Here is a 13342-nt window from a genome sequence, read left to right as displayed (position 1 = left end):
TCTCGGTTGGGTCAGGCTTCCATCACCCAGCCACAGGGACAGCCTGCTTTGACGTCTCAGGTCGTTCCTCTGGAACAAGATGTGGCTGGTGAGACATCCTCGGACAGCCCCCCCCCCCCCGAGGATGTTCCTCACAAGCGAAAGTGCAAGAGGAGGCACGTGGACTCCCCCGAGTCCTTGACAGAAGACATGGATTTGGATGAGGGGGAAGGATCCCCAAGGTCACCCCCCGAGGATGTCTCCTTTGGAGACATCATGGAAATGCTTAGGATCAGGGGAGTGGTCTGCCCACAAGGCTTCCTCGGACGAATCCGTGTTCCTGGAGGCGTTCGAAGCAGGCCCATCTACCTCTTGGGTGTCCCCTCCGGCCGACCCATTAGTGGACCTTACCACTAGGGCGTGGAAGGAGCCGGACACTGTGGAGCCAGTCCCCAAACGTCCAGACAGAATCCTAAGCCTCCCCACTGAGAAGTCCCATTGGAGCAAGGGACTCCCCGTAGATGCCATGTTGGTGGCGGCAGCCACCAAGAGGGAGTTAGCCCAAGAGAGTCCCTCGGTCCATCCCCAGAGCAAGGAGTCTCGCTCAATGGACCATCTTGGGAAGCGGGTCTTTAGTTCAGCGACCTTCACTGTAAGGTCCCTGAACTACATGGCACATGTGATTCGGCTACAGCGAGACCTTATTACAGAATACACTGCATCGCCCCCTGAGTCCATGTCGGCGGAGAACAAACAGTTGTACTCCACTCACATGGCCACTCTTAGGTCTATATCCAACACCTCTATGCGGCTTGTATCCCACACTACAGAGGGAGCCGCTAGAGCCAGCAGAGCGGGCCTAGTTATGAGGCGTCAGGCCTGGCTCCGACACTGTGATTTCCGGAACCCTTCAAGGCGTCCTTTGCCGGTTCTGCCTTATTTGGCAAGACAGTTCGCGAGACTTTAGTCCAAAGCAAAAAGGACGGGAAGACGTTGTCTGCCGTCAGAGTCCGCTTCTCTGCTCCCCAGAGGTCCTTCTCCAGGAACCAAAAGGGACAGAAGATGTGGTTCTGAAAGTCGCAACAGTCCCAGTCCGCTCCGGACTCCCAGCCCTTCCGCGGCAGAGGAGGACAGGGTGGACGTCGCCCTAGAGGCAGAGGGGGCCCGAAAAACTTTGGGTCCAGAGAAACCTTCTCTGATCGGCCCACGCAGCAACCCTGAGGGGTTGCCCGACTGCTCCACTCTGGAGGCAGTCAGGGGGCGCTTCCTGAGGCACCTGGCAGCTTGGGAGTCCATTACAACAGACCGCTGGGTGCTTCGTATCATATCCAGAGGATACAGAATTCTCCTTTCTTACATTTCCTACACTCCCGAACACCTCCCCGATGTTCCACCTAATCAGAGGGAGACTGCAGCTGCAGAAGTTTGGCAGCTTTTAGAAAAAGGAGCTGTCCAGCACGTACCCCCAGGCCAGTCCGGATCAGGTTACTACTCAAGGTTCTTTTTGGTGCCAAAAAAGACGGGGGACCTAAGACCCATCCTCGATCTTTCCCTACTAAACTTGTCAGTAACCAATGAAAAGTTCCCGATGGTTCCTCTTCAATCTATTCTTCCCCTCTTGCAGGAGAACAACTGCATGTGCTCTATAGACCTCAAGGACGCGTACTACCACATATTGATGGACGTACGATCCAGGAGGTTTCTCCACTTCCAGCTGGGAGCCAGTCATTATCAATTCAGGGTCCTTCCCTTCGGTCTCACCTCAGCCCCCAGGGTGTTCACCAAGGTGTTAGCAGTGATAGCGGCCCACCTGAGACTCCAGGGGATGCAGGTTTTCCCATACCTGGACGACTGACTCCTCACCACCCCAACGAGGCATCTACTATGCTTAGCCAGGGACTACTTCCTCAACCATGCTCTGCAACTAAGGATCACTATAAACTCAGACAAGTCCTCTCTCACCCTGACTCAGGTGATAGATTTTATCGGGGCCAGACTGGACACCAACAGTCAACTAGTCTTCTTAACTCCCGACCGGTTGCACACTTTGAGGGTACATGTGTGGGCCATCTTTCAGTCTTCAAAACCTCCGGCGGGATTGGTTCTGAGGGCCCTGGGGTCCATGGCAGCCACTGTAAACCTCCTTCCCATGGCACGTCTGAACATGAGGATTTTACAGTGGACTCTCCTAAGTCCAATGGTCCCTTCATCAATACCCCTTGAGTCACCCCATTTCTCTCAGCAGGGCCTGCAAGAGGGCTCTCGTTTGGTAGCTTCAATCGCCGGACCTCCAAGCGGGACGCCCCTTTGCCACGGCCCCCCCTCTTGCCACGGTGACCACGGATGCCTCTCTTCTTGGGGGGGGGCATTATTCAAGCAGGACGGTCCAAGGCACGTGGAACGATTCGGAGACCTTATTGCACATAAATGTTCTAGAGATGAGGGCAGTGCTGTTGTCGTTGCAAGCACTTCAGAGCCTTCTGCCTGTAGGAACAATTGCAATCCAGACAAGACAGTATGTCTGTGGTATGGTATATCAACAAACAAGGGGGAAACCAGGTCTTACCCACTCTTTCGAGAAGCCATGAGAGTGTGGGAATGGGCGATCTCCACCAACCGCTTTCTCATTGCAACGCACATTCCGGGACAGACCAACATCCTGGCGGACAGACTGAGTCGCACCATCCTTTCACCTTATGAGTGGTCCCTCAATCCTCGAGTAGCGAGTCGAATTTTTGCCGTTTGGGGGCAGCCCTGTTGCGATCTTTTCGCATCTCCCTCAAACACGAAATGCAACAATTACTTCGCTCTCATTCCCCCTGCCGGCTCTTCCCCTCATGCTGAAACTTCTTCAGAAAGCCAGTCGGTTGGGGAGCAGGATGATCCTCATTGCCCCATTCTGGCCTCACCAAGCTTGTTCCCTTACCTCTGGTCTCATCGAGTGAATCCGCCCTGGATTCTAGATCCCCTTCCGGATCTAATCTCCCACCCCCAGGGGCTCCCACTTACCGACCTGGCCAGCCTCAAGCTTACGGCTTGGCTGCACCAGTTCCACTTGTAGCTAGGACTCCCGGTATCTCTTCTCTAGTTAAACTATCCTAGTAGCAGCGCACAAGCCCTCTGCTAGGCAGGTCTATGGTAGTAAATGGAAGCGTTTCTCTAACTGGGCAGAACGCCATAATTTGGATCCTTTTACAGCCCCCTTGCCTGCGGTGCTCGACTTTCAGGTCTTTTTAATGGCGGAGCTAGCTGTTCTACTGTTAAGGTTCAGTTAGCAGCTATCTCGTATTATCACTTAGGTACTGAAATGGGTCCTTTGATTACTACAAAATTGTGCAAAACGTTCCTAAAGGGCACCTTTCTTCTTAGACCTCCAATAAAGGAAGTGGTACCTCCATGGGATTTGACCTTGGTTTTACAAGCCCTGGCAGCCCCTCCCTTCGAACCGGCGTCTTCAGTAGACCTCAAATATTTGTCTTGGAAAACAGCCTTTCTTGTGGCTATTACTTCAGCTAGGAGAGTATCTGAATTGCAAGCTCTTTCTGTGAAACCCCCATACTTAGCCTTTCACAAGGATAGGGTTTACCTCAGGACCAATCCCTCCTTCCTCCCGAAGGTAGTTTCTGAATCTAATATTAACCAATCTATCAGTTTGCCTGTCTTCTTTCATAACTACCAGAACAAAGGGAAGTACAGACTACATTCTTTGGACGTGCACAGACAACTTAGATTTTACATTCATAGGACATCTGGTCATAGACAATCCGACCAGTTGTTCGTCTCCTTTGCCTAATTTAATCTAGGTAAACCGGTCTCAAAAGTTTCCTTATCGAGATGGATTTCACAGTGTATCATTACAGCGTATCAAAATTCCGGCAGGCCCGCACCTCAAGGAGTTCGTGCCCATTCAACTAGGACTATGGCTACATCTGCCGCCTTTAAATCCAGGGTTTCCTTGGATATGATATCTGTTCAGCAGCCACTTGGGCCTCCTCTCATACCTTCATCAGTCATTATAAATTGGACATTACCTCCAGAGGGGGAACTTCTTTTGGCTCCGCAGTGCTCCGGAATATCCTTCCATGAAGGCCGCCCAAGGTTTAGGTTGCTGGGGACTCTGTCCCACAGGTTGCAGAACAAATGAAGTTAACTACTTCAGATTAAGAAGTTATGTACTCACCATAACGTTCCATCTGAGTAGGTAAACTTCATTTGTCTGCAACCGTTCCCCCGACCTTCAGATGTGTTTCATGTCATATAGTGATGTACCATTTCTGATAATGTAGTTAGTTATCCACTATAGTGCTTTTGGGCAAACTTGATCTGAGGTCAGTCAGGGTTGGCAGGGGATTATGGGTAAGGGGAGGATCTAGGAGCTCGGATCTAAGCTTTGTAAAGTTGCTGGCTCGGATCCGAGATCGGATCCGTATCCCACAGGTTGCAGACAAATGAAGTTTACCTTCTCAGATGGAACGTTATGGTGAGTACATAACTTCTTATTCAATCTCAGCCTTATTACAGGATATGTACCTAAAGAGTTGCGTACAGCAACAGTGGCCCCTCACAAAGGTGGTGCCTTAACGGATCCTGGAAACTATCGCCCCATAAGCCTGACTAGCTTGGTCTGCAAAGCTATGGAAAGGATCATCATGGACCTCATAAATAAAGATATTGGGGATCTACAGACACTGGATCCTACCCAGTTCGGCTTTAAGGGCAGATCCTGCCTCTTAAACCTGGTCGATTTCTTTGAAACAGTCACCAAGGCCATTGACGAGGGGAAGGTGGTCCACACAGCCTACCTGGACCTCGCAAAAGCCTTTGATACAATACCCCACTCGGGCATATAAACCCCTATGTCACGAGATGGGTTGCAAACTGGCTCGAGGACAGAACCCACATGGTTAGAATTGCTGGAGCCATGCCAGACTCCAAACCAGTTACAAGTGGCGTCCCACAAGGCTCAGTCCTGGGACCTCTCTTGTTCGGTATATATTTCTCAGAGGTACAGGCCAACACGGAAGGACTGTGGCTGACCCAGTTCGTAGATGACTGCAAACTAGGCACCATAATTGACTCTCCAGCCGACACAAGCATCCTACAAAAGGGCCTCTTAGAAACAGATAACTGGTGCCAGAGCCATGGCCTCAAGCTAAACGCCAAAAAGTGTATAGTCATCCCCTTTGGCAAAAACAAAGTGCCCACAAATTACCACATAGGTGGTAATCCATTAAGTACGGAAGAAGTAATTGGGGACCTGGGGACCCACGTTGATAGCAATCTCATTTGAAAACCACGTGGCCAAAGTGGTTAGAAAAACATTTTATATAGCCCACCTAATCATGAAGGGATTCGCATCTAGATCAGGGGAGGTAATCGTGCCTCTTTACTCATCCCTCATCAGGCCCATAATTGAGTACAATGCCCCTTTTGGGATGTACCTTACCAGACACCTGCAGCAATTGGAAAGACCCCAAAAGTACCTCACCAAGAGGATCAAAGGGCTCAAACAGATGCCATATGCTGCCCGGTTAAAGAAACTCCAGCTCTACTCAGTGGCATACCGCCTGCTCAAAGGCGATCTGTGCCTGACGTATGAAGCCATGTCCAACCCGGAATTAATGAGCATGCTGCACCTCAGAAAATCCAAATCCCATTGAGCTACGCGCTCGAGAGACTTGAACCTCAGCACTGAAATAAATAGGACATGCTGGAGGGACAGATTCATAACCCAGAGGCTCCCTTCATTCTGGAATAAAATCCCAGTCCAGGTTAGGCAGAGTCCCTCATTGACTCTCTTCAAGAGGAATCTTGAGTGGATGGGAGATTGTAGGTTTACCCCGGGTATCACTTCTGTGTCACTGTTAGACAGAGGCACAGTATACTAACCTCGAAAAAGGGCATAGCAAAATTCATTTAAAATGGGTGGCAAAAGCCAAACACACTCTCTGGCTAGGCTTATAAATGCCCTAGGGCAGATAGCCTAGTATGAACCTATGAAACTATGGTATAACAGTTGTGCTGCCTTGTAGAAGGCTTAATAAAGCTGCATATTTATTGGAAAAGGTTTGGAGCAGAAGAGTTCTTTTTTTGAATGCAGAGGTAGTTAAAGGGAAACCATCCTGTAGTTGAGCAGTTGGTACTCTTTTAAATAGTTTGCCTGCCTTCTGTGGAAAAGTGCATGCTTTTTGTAGCCCAGAATATGGGACTTTGTTCATTTTTGGCTTTGGTTATTTGGCTGTTTTGTTGAAAGTTGAGAGATGGGTCTAACCAGAATCTTTGATATCAGTATCTACTGATGTTTTCTAGAGTTTCCTTGTAGTTTAGAGTGAGGCAGCAGTCTGAGCGACTTGTTTTCAGCCTTTGGGGAGTACCAAGGGCATTTTATTTATTTATTTATTTATTTTTATTTACATTTGTTAACTGGGCTAGTCTAGCTGGATATATTTCCATTTTCAGTGGAGGCCCAGGGAGAAAAGCTCCAGCAAAATAAAAAAAATAAAAATTAAAATTTTGTTACATGGTAAATAAAAGGATTTAAAGAAGTAAAACTAGTAATACTAACATACTGAAGATATTTACACTTGAAAGAGTGACAAAAATGTAGCACAGTACGATTCATAAGGAATTTTACACATCAAAAGAAGAAAGAAAGATTTTAGCAGTATGTTGATTAGAGTTCAAACATTAATAGCCTTGCTTGCATGAATTAGCTTTAAAATGTTAGTAAGTTTATTTGGAAGAGGAAATATCAGTAGTGAAATTAGCTGGTTATCTTTTGGGCCAAGATGCATGGATATGGTTTTGTTAATAATCAGAATGATTTTATATTGTCAGAGCCGTTGAGTGGAGTTTGAGAGGTCATTTTGAAGTATTTTTGAGATGAAAGTGGAAGAGAGGACAAACCTGTAGATGACCATGTCATATGCATGCAGTTGGATGTGTCTAGTGTGGAGTTCAGAACAGAGATTATATACATATATACACAGAGCAGGATCGCGGGATAGTATTGATCCTTGTAAACACCTTTAGTGAGGAAGATGTTGGATTTTTTTATAACAAAGTTGTATGACAAATTATCTTTTTGCAAGAAAATCACAGAGCCACCGTGTTGCATGTGGGTTTGTCTCTAAACTCTGTAGAGATTCTAGTAGAAGGGAATAATTTACGGAATCAAAGTCTATGAAGATTGCCCCTGTAAATCTGCCCTTTTCATTGCTTTCTAGAATGTCCTCTGTTAGTGTATAGGTTTCTGATTTTGTGCTTTGACCAGACCTGAGGCAATGTTGTTGAGGTGAAAGTATTTTGTAAATTTGGCAGTAGTGGGTTAATTGGTTGTAGACTATTTTTACTAATATTTTCCAGAGTTGGGAGGATTGAAATGTCTCATTCTTTGGCTGAGGAGGGGATTGTTGTTTTTGGGATGGTGTGATTTTTGTCTGTTTTCCATTTTATGTGCATAATGCCTTTGATTAGGCAGGTGATGGTTGATTAAGTGAGATAAGAAAATGATCCTTACAGTGGGCTACAAATAAATGGAGAAGGCCATCACTTCCTGGGGTGCGTCTGGAGAGGGAATGTGGTTACTGTTTGGCTTTGAAGTAGAATGGAGAAAAGTTGGAAAGAATTTATTTTTGGTTGGGTGGATATATACGGTAGAAAATTCCATCAGGAGGTCATTAGGGATAAAGAGCCCAGAAGGGATTTGTATAATGTTTTTGTGTGCGTCTTTACTAGTTTTCCTACCAGTTATAGAGCAACTATTGGTATTTGCTAGATATGGAATTCTGGAGACCATGAATTTAGACAGTGGAATTCAGCTTGAGACTTTTAAACATGTTGAAGGCAGTCTGAGATAGCCACAGAGCAATGGTCAGGTGTAGATAACGCTTTGACCAGTGAAGAATTTTAATGAACAGTAAAGAATCTTGTGAAGAATAGTAGCACTGGTAAAAGTGATTGCACTTTGCCTCTGCTGGAATGTAGAAGCACTGTGTTTCAAGGAGCAGGTCTTCCTCTGCTCAGTTACTTATGGACAGAAGACTTAATTTACTCACTGCCACTGCTTTGTTTAACAGAGCAGAGGCAAAGTGTCATCCTTTTACATAACTGAAACTAAACCAGAGACCACTGGTTCATGTTTCCATAGCGCTGCTGTATAATTTTTTTAAACTCCAATTAGGTTGTTTATTCTTCCAGCAGTTTACCTTAGTTGTTGGTGATACCCCTCTAGGAGTTTGGAGAATTGAAGGCCTGTTTTTTTTTTTTTTTTTGGGGGGGGGGGGTGGTAAGTTACATAGCTTTAAACGAGGTCCAGAAAATGTGACATAATTTGGTTTGGCAGGGCTGATTTTTTTCTCTTTCTGTCTCCTTACTTATTGAATGGGAATGGAATGAGAAATTAAAAAGCTCCATTGAGAGATGTGAAAAAGCTCCATTGACTGCTGAGTTAACAGAATATATATATATATATATATATATATATATTTTTTTTTTTTTAATATACTACTTTTTTAAACACCTTTATTAAATTAGTTGCATGCACTTTAAGTTGCCAAATAATGTAGAATCTTAGACTTTACTGTAATAGTTTTGTACCTGTAGCTAGAAAAAAGAATTTGAAAGGCTTATAGGCATATTATAGTAATTCAAATGCCAATTTTTTTGTACATGTTGACCTACCTTTCAGCTGCTCAGATTTTCACTAAATGTCCAGATTTTTGCCTTATAATTTCGGTCTATTCATAAAATTTGTGTTTTTTTTACAAATTACTGAGAGTATGTCAGTAATGACATATGTTTGAGTGTCAGACTTCATATCCTTCAGAAAATGTATGCTAACACAAATCCTGTTTTTACAGTAATGTTCTAAGTTTATAAGAGCAGTATTTAAAATCTTTCCATATTTTCGGGCTTTTGTCCCCAGTTATTTTTGGCTTTGCCCAAATTTCTTTTGCTAAAAGGTTGAGCGGTATGCATGTTGAGACTAAGATCCAGGTGCATTAGGTTTGGTTTATATCTTTTCTTTGCCTTACGCTGTTGTGGCTTATTGTTTACATTACTGTGTGTTACATGAGGACTGATTTTGTGTTGGTTGTTTAGTACATAAAAAACTAAGAAGATTAAATCATGTTTCAAATGAGAACATTTTTTTTGCCTGTATTGATGATCTGCTAAAATTTGGTCGATAATATATTGTATAGTTCTTAAAAAAAAAAAAAAAAAAGAGAGAGAGAAATTGGAACAAAGTGAAATGTTACTGTCAGACATACCAGGTTGTTTTCTGATTTGAACAGAGGAGATAAAGTAACAGTACAGGTAGTAGAATCAGCAAGTGGTTCAGTCAACAGCAGCTGTCCTGGGTCATAGCACTGGAGCTGATATTCTGATTTGTATACAAGGGCCGACTTTCACATACACACACAAGCAACGGGAGGCATCTTTTGAAAAACAGCCATTGCTGAGCATCTTGAACTGAGTATGAGATGAGAAATGCATTTTGAGCTTGCCTGTGAATCCGCAGATGAAGACAAGTACACATTTTAAGTTGTAACTCGGAGTCTAGTTCTATGAGACTAAGGCAGAATCTGCCATAGAAGACCATCCGATATCAAGCTGTTGAGGAGAGCGTAAGTGCAAAACCCGATGACTAGTCAAGTGGGCATACAGGTATCCTGATTTATAAAAATTTTCCATAAGCCAAAATACTGCAAGTGTTGTACCTATTGGTACTGAACTGCAACAAGACAGTAAGGATGAATTGAGTACCTACAAAAGTTTGGCGTTCTCAGTTGTATAGTGTGAATGTTATCAACCGTGATATGCTAGTATATTGCTGAGTTGATCTCTCTGAAATTCTGTGTACAAATGTCACTGTTTAAATAATGTACAGTAAGTAGTATGGCTGTTTAAAAAAAAAATAGGGGTGTAGTGTATATCGGGTAAAGGGTGCCAACTGTAATGTTACATCCATGTGTTCTGCCTCATACTGAGACATAAAGTAAAAATGTTTCAAGAATCCACATCTGACTTGATCCATTTTTTTTCCTCTGCTCTCTGACAATGAATTTTTGCCAGAATGTAATGGAGGAAGATGTGCGATTCTTTACCTTTTTGACATCATAAGTGGTGACAGTGTTCTGGCACTGGGAAATTCCAGGACTGCGCTTACCTGAAACATCTGCTATAATAGTGTAGCTATTTAGGTTACACAAGTGCAAAATACCACAACTTTCTCAGAGATGTTGTATTTTATTAAAGTATGCAAGTGTGCAGTTTATTGTAGTGATGCAAAGTTATATTCTTAAGCAGAATTATTTAGTTATAAGCTGTCTGTGACTGATGATAATAGTCACTTTTTTTTGCTTTCCATGCAGGATGCCAATGAGTGTTGGGTTGAGATGATGAAAGTACTACAGCAAAAACTTGAGCCACTTGAATCTGAAGGCGACGTGCAGGTACTGATTTTCTTTGATAGGAAATAGAAGGATCAGAATCAAATAATTCAATGTGTTTTACTTTTGATTGTTTTAATAACAACAAAGCAAAAAAAAAAGAAAAACGATTTCTCTCTGTTCGGCTGTGTCTTTGAACTGGTTAGTGTTTTCCAGTACTCATGCGGCACTGGCATGATGGTACTCTGTCCCATTTTGACACAACACTCACAAAGGTGACATCACTTCATGCCATCTCCATTGCTTACTGCTTTTTCAATTTTGTTTTTCAGTATCTTTATTAATTTCACTCATTCCACATTGACATGGGTTACCAATGCAGTTAAAAAAGGAAAACGATTGCATGTTAAGTTGTCAATCTTGCCTTCATTCTTGCTGGATGGGTTCGGCGCCGAACCTCGGCTCCGACTCGGCCTGTACTAAAGCTCGAGAGCTAATTTTATCGGCTCGAGGCAACGCTATATCCCATGATGCTAGGTGGTAACTACCCAGATCTCGTTTGCCGCTTACACTAGCGAGGTGCTCTTTTTACTGGCTCACAGGTTAGTGACTAATTTTTCAGTAAAATCTTTATCTTCTCCTTAGTTTTTCCCCTAGTATACTAATATAATCTTTAATAGACTAGTTTCTTGGTTAATTTAAATTTTTAGTCCCTATTTTTTATCCCTTATCCGTGTCATACTCCCCACCCTAGGGTTAGGCCTTATGCCCTTCCGTCTTATTCTTATTTCCCTCACAGGGATTCTTAGCTGTGTGAGTGTTCCCTCAGTATCCTTGTATCCCTATTTGTTGGAGTGTGTGTGTGTGTTTTCTTCTATTTTTGTTGTTTTTCCTTTCAACAACAATATGTCGAAGGAGACAAAGGTCTCAGGCTTCAAGAAGTGTGACTCGTGCTGTCAGAAGATGTCTCTGACAGACGGTCACACTTCTTGTGTTTATTGCCTGGGACCCCTGCACCTGCAGGACTCTTGCTCAGTGTGCCATGCATTCAGCCCAAGAGTCCTGCAGGAGCGCAGGAATAAATTGATACTAAGGGGCTTATTAAAGCCCGAAGGTTCCCCGGCTAAGACCGTGCCGGGGAACCTTCGAACCCACATAACTGTCGCCTCCGAGCTCTAAGCCTCCGGATGGTGGCTCACCTTCTGCGACGTTATCGGCTCCGGCTGGAGCTGATACCGCTGCATCGCAGCTACCTGCCTCGGCTCCAGCCGGAGCCGATACCTCTAAGACTCTGTCTTCAAAGTCGGCTCCGGCTCCATCAGCTCCATCAACCCTGATGCCCTCCACACGCAAGAGGTCCATATCTCCATCTCTGGAGTCTATCCATTTGGCTCCGAGGTCACCGTTACTCTCGGAGCGGAGCCATCGGAGCCATTCCTCTCGGTCTTCCAGACTTTCCGATCATGACCTTGAGAGGGTGGTAAGCAGACTATTGAAGTCTCAGGCACTGGCCCAAATGCTTCACAGCCTGTCTCATCAGACAGCGGCTATGTCCATACAACATACTATTCCTCCTTCGACTCTACCCCAGTGTTCGGAGCCAGAGCTCCTCGGAGCCGTGACCGTTTTGATGTCGGAGCCGATACCTCCCCCTTCAGCTCCGTCGTCTGCTCCGATCTCGTCCATGGTGCCATCCTTGGAGGGATCCGGGAGCTTGGACTCTTTCTCTCGCCGGCTCCAAGGGGGCGAGTGGCATTGAACCCTTGTCTGACCCCGTTCTCCCTCTCGGAGCGTTGGCGTTGGTGAGTTCGGCCCTGACATCGGCTTCGGAGCCATCCCTGTCGGTGCCGGCTGGGGTTCCTAGCTCTTTGGAGCAGGAGCTCTCTAGCCTGCCTGACAGGGGTGCCTTCGAGGTCATGAGGAGCGTACTGGCCCTAGTGCCTGCTTTACGGTCAGCTCCATCAGCTCCTCCCACTGTAGTGCCTGCTGATGTCTCTTCCCACTCTCTCGCCCCCGGCCATCGAGATCCAACGCTTCAGGTTTCCCCATTGGGAATATCCTCCTCTTCCGAGGTTTCTCCTGATCTGTCAGGTGAACCCCTGCGTAAGAGGACATGTAAGAGGAAGCATGTGGACTCTCCTGAGTCCGTCACATCTGATACCGACTTGGATGAGTCGGAAGGATCCCCAAGGTCCCTCTCTGAGGATGTCTCCTCCTCTGACATCCTTGAAATCCTTAAACAGAGGGGGAACTGGTCTTCCCTTAATCCTTCCGAGGATGAGTTGGTTTACCTGGAGGCTTTTGGTTCTCAACCCTCCACCTCCTGGGTGTCTCCGCCCTTCGACCCCCTTATGGAAGTGGTGGCACGGAAGGTGTGGACGGCCCCTCACTCGATGGAACCCACCCCACGGAGGCCTTCTAAATTTATAACAGCCCCTTCTGATAAGCAATTTTTATCTAAAGGTGTCCCAGTTGATGCCATGGTGGTGGCGGCAGCCACTAAGAAGGAACTGGCTGATCCTTCAGTGCCTATCCATCCGCCTAACAAGGAATCTAGGACAATGGATAGGTACGGCAAGCAGATGTTCTCGTCAGCAACCTTTCCATGCGGTCGCTGAACTACTTATGCCACTTCACCCATCTTCAAAGAGACATTTTTAAAGAACTGGGTGAGGTCCTACAGGATCCATCAGCTGCTGGGTCTCGGGGCAAAATTAACTCAAAGCTAGGAACCCTGAATTCCATTGTCAACTCCTCCATGCGGCTTATTTCATATGCAGCCGATGAAGCGAGTAGGGCCGCAGGCACAGGTGTGGCTTTGAGGCGTCACGCCTGGATGCGGCTTTGCAACTTCGCAGACCCCTTCAAGGCGTCTTTCACTAACTCCCCCTTTGATGGTTCAGCGTTGTATGGACCTCAAGTGAAAGATACTTTGACAGATGCAAACAAGATGGCAAGACTCTTTCTGC

General features: G+C 45.6%; 1 protein-coding gene across 2 annotated transcripts in view; it reads left to right on the top strand.

The window, feature by feature from the left end:
- The window catches only part of USP14 (ubiquitin specific peptidase 14), a 1988776-nt gene that overhangs the window by 915386 nt on the left and 1060048 nt on the right, over positions 1-13342 (top strand). For both annotated transcript variants that reach the window (XM_044065241.1, XM_044065240.1), the window contains exon 8: positions 10356-10436. In XM_044065241.1, coding sequence (XP_043921176.1) covers positions 10356-10436 — 81 coding nt within the window. The remainder of the gene's footprint in view (positions 1-10355; positions 10437-13342) is intronic.

The sequence above is a fragment of the Protopterus annectens genome, chromosome 3.part0 (genome assembly GCF_019279795.1).
Source record: "Protopterus annectens isolate FY-2018-M chromosome 3.part0, PAN1.0, whole genome shotgun sequence".
NCBI classification, from domain to species: Eukaryota; Metazoa; Chordata; order Ceratodontiformes; family Protopteridae; genus Protopterus; species Protopterus annectens.
Note: the sequence above shows the minus strand (reverse complement) of the source record. Positions and strands in the feature narration are given on the sequence as shown.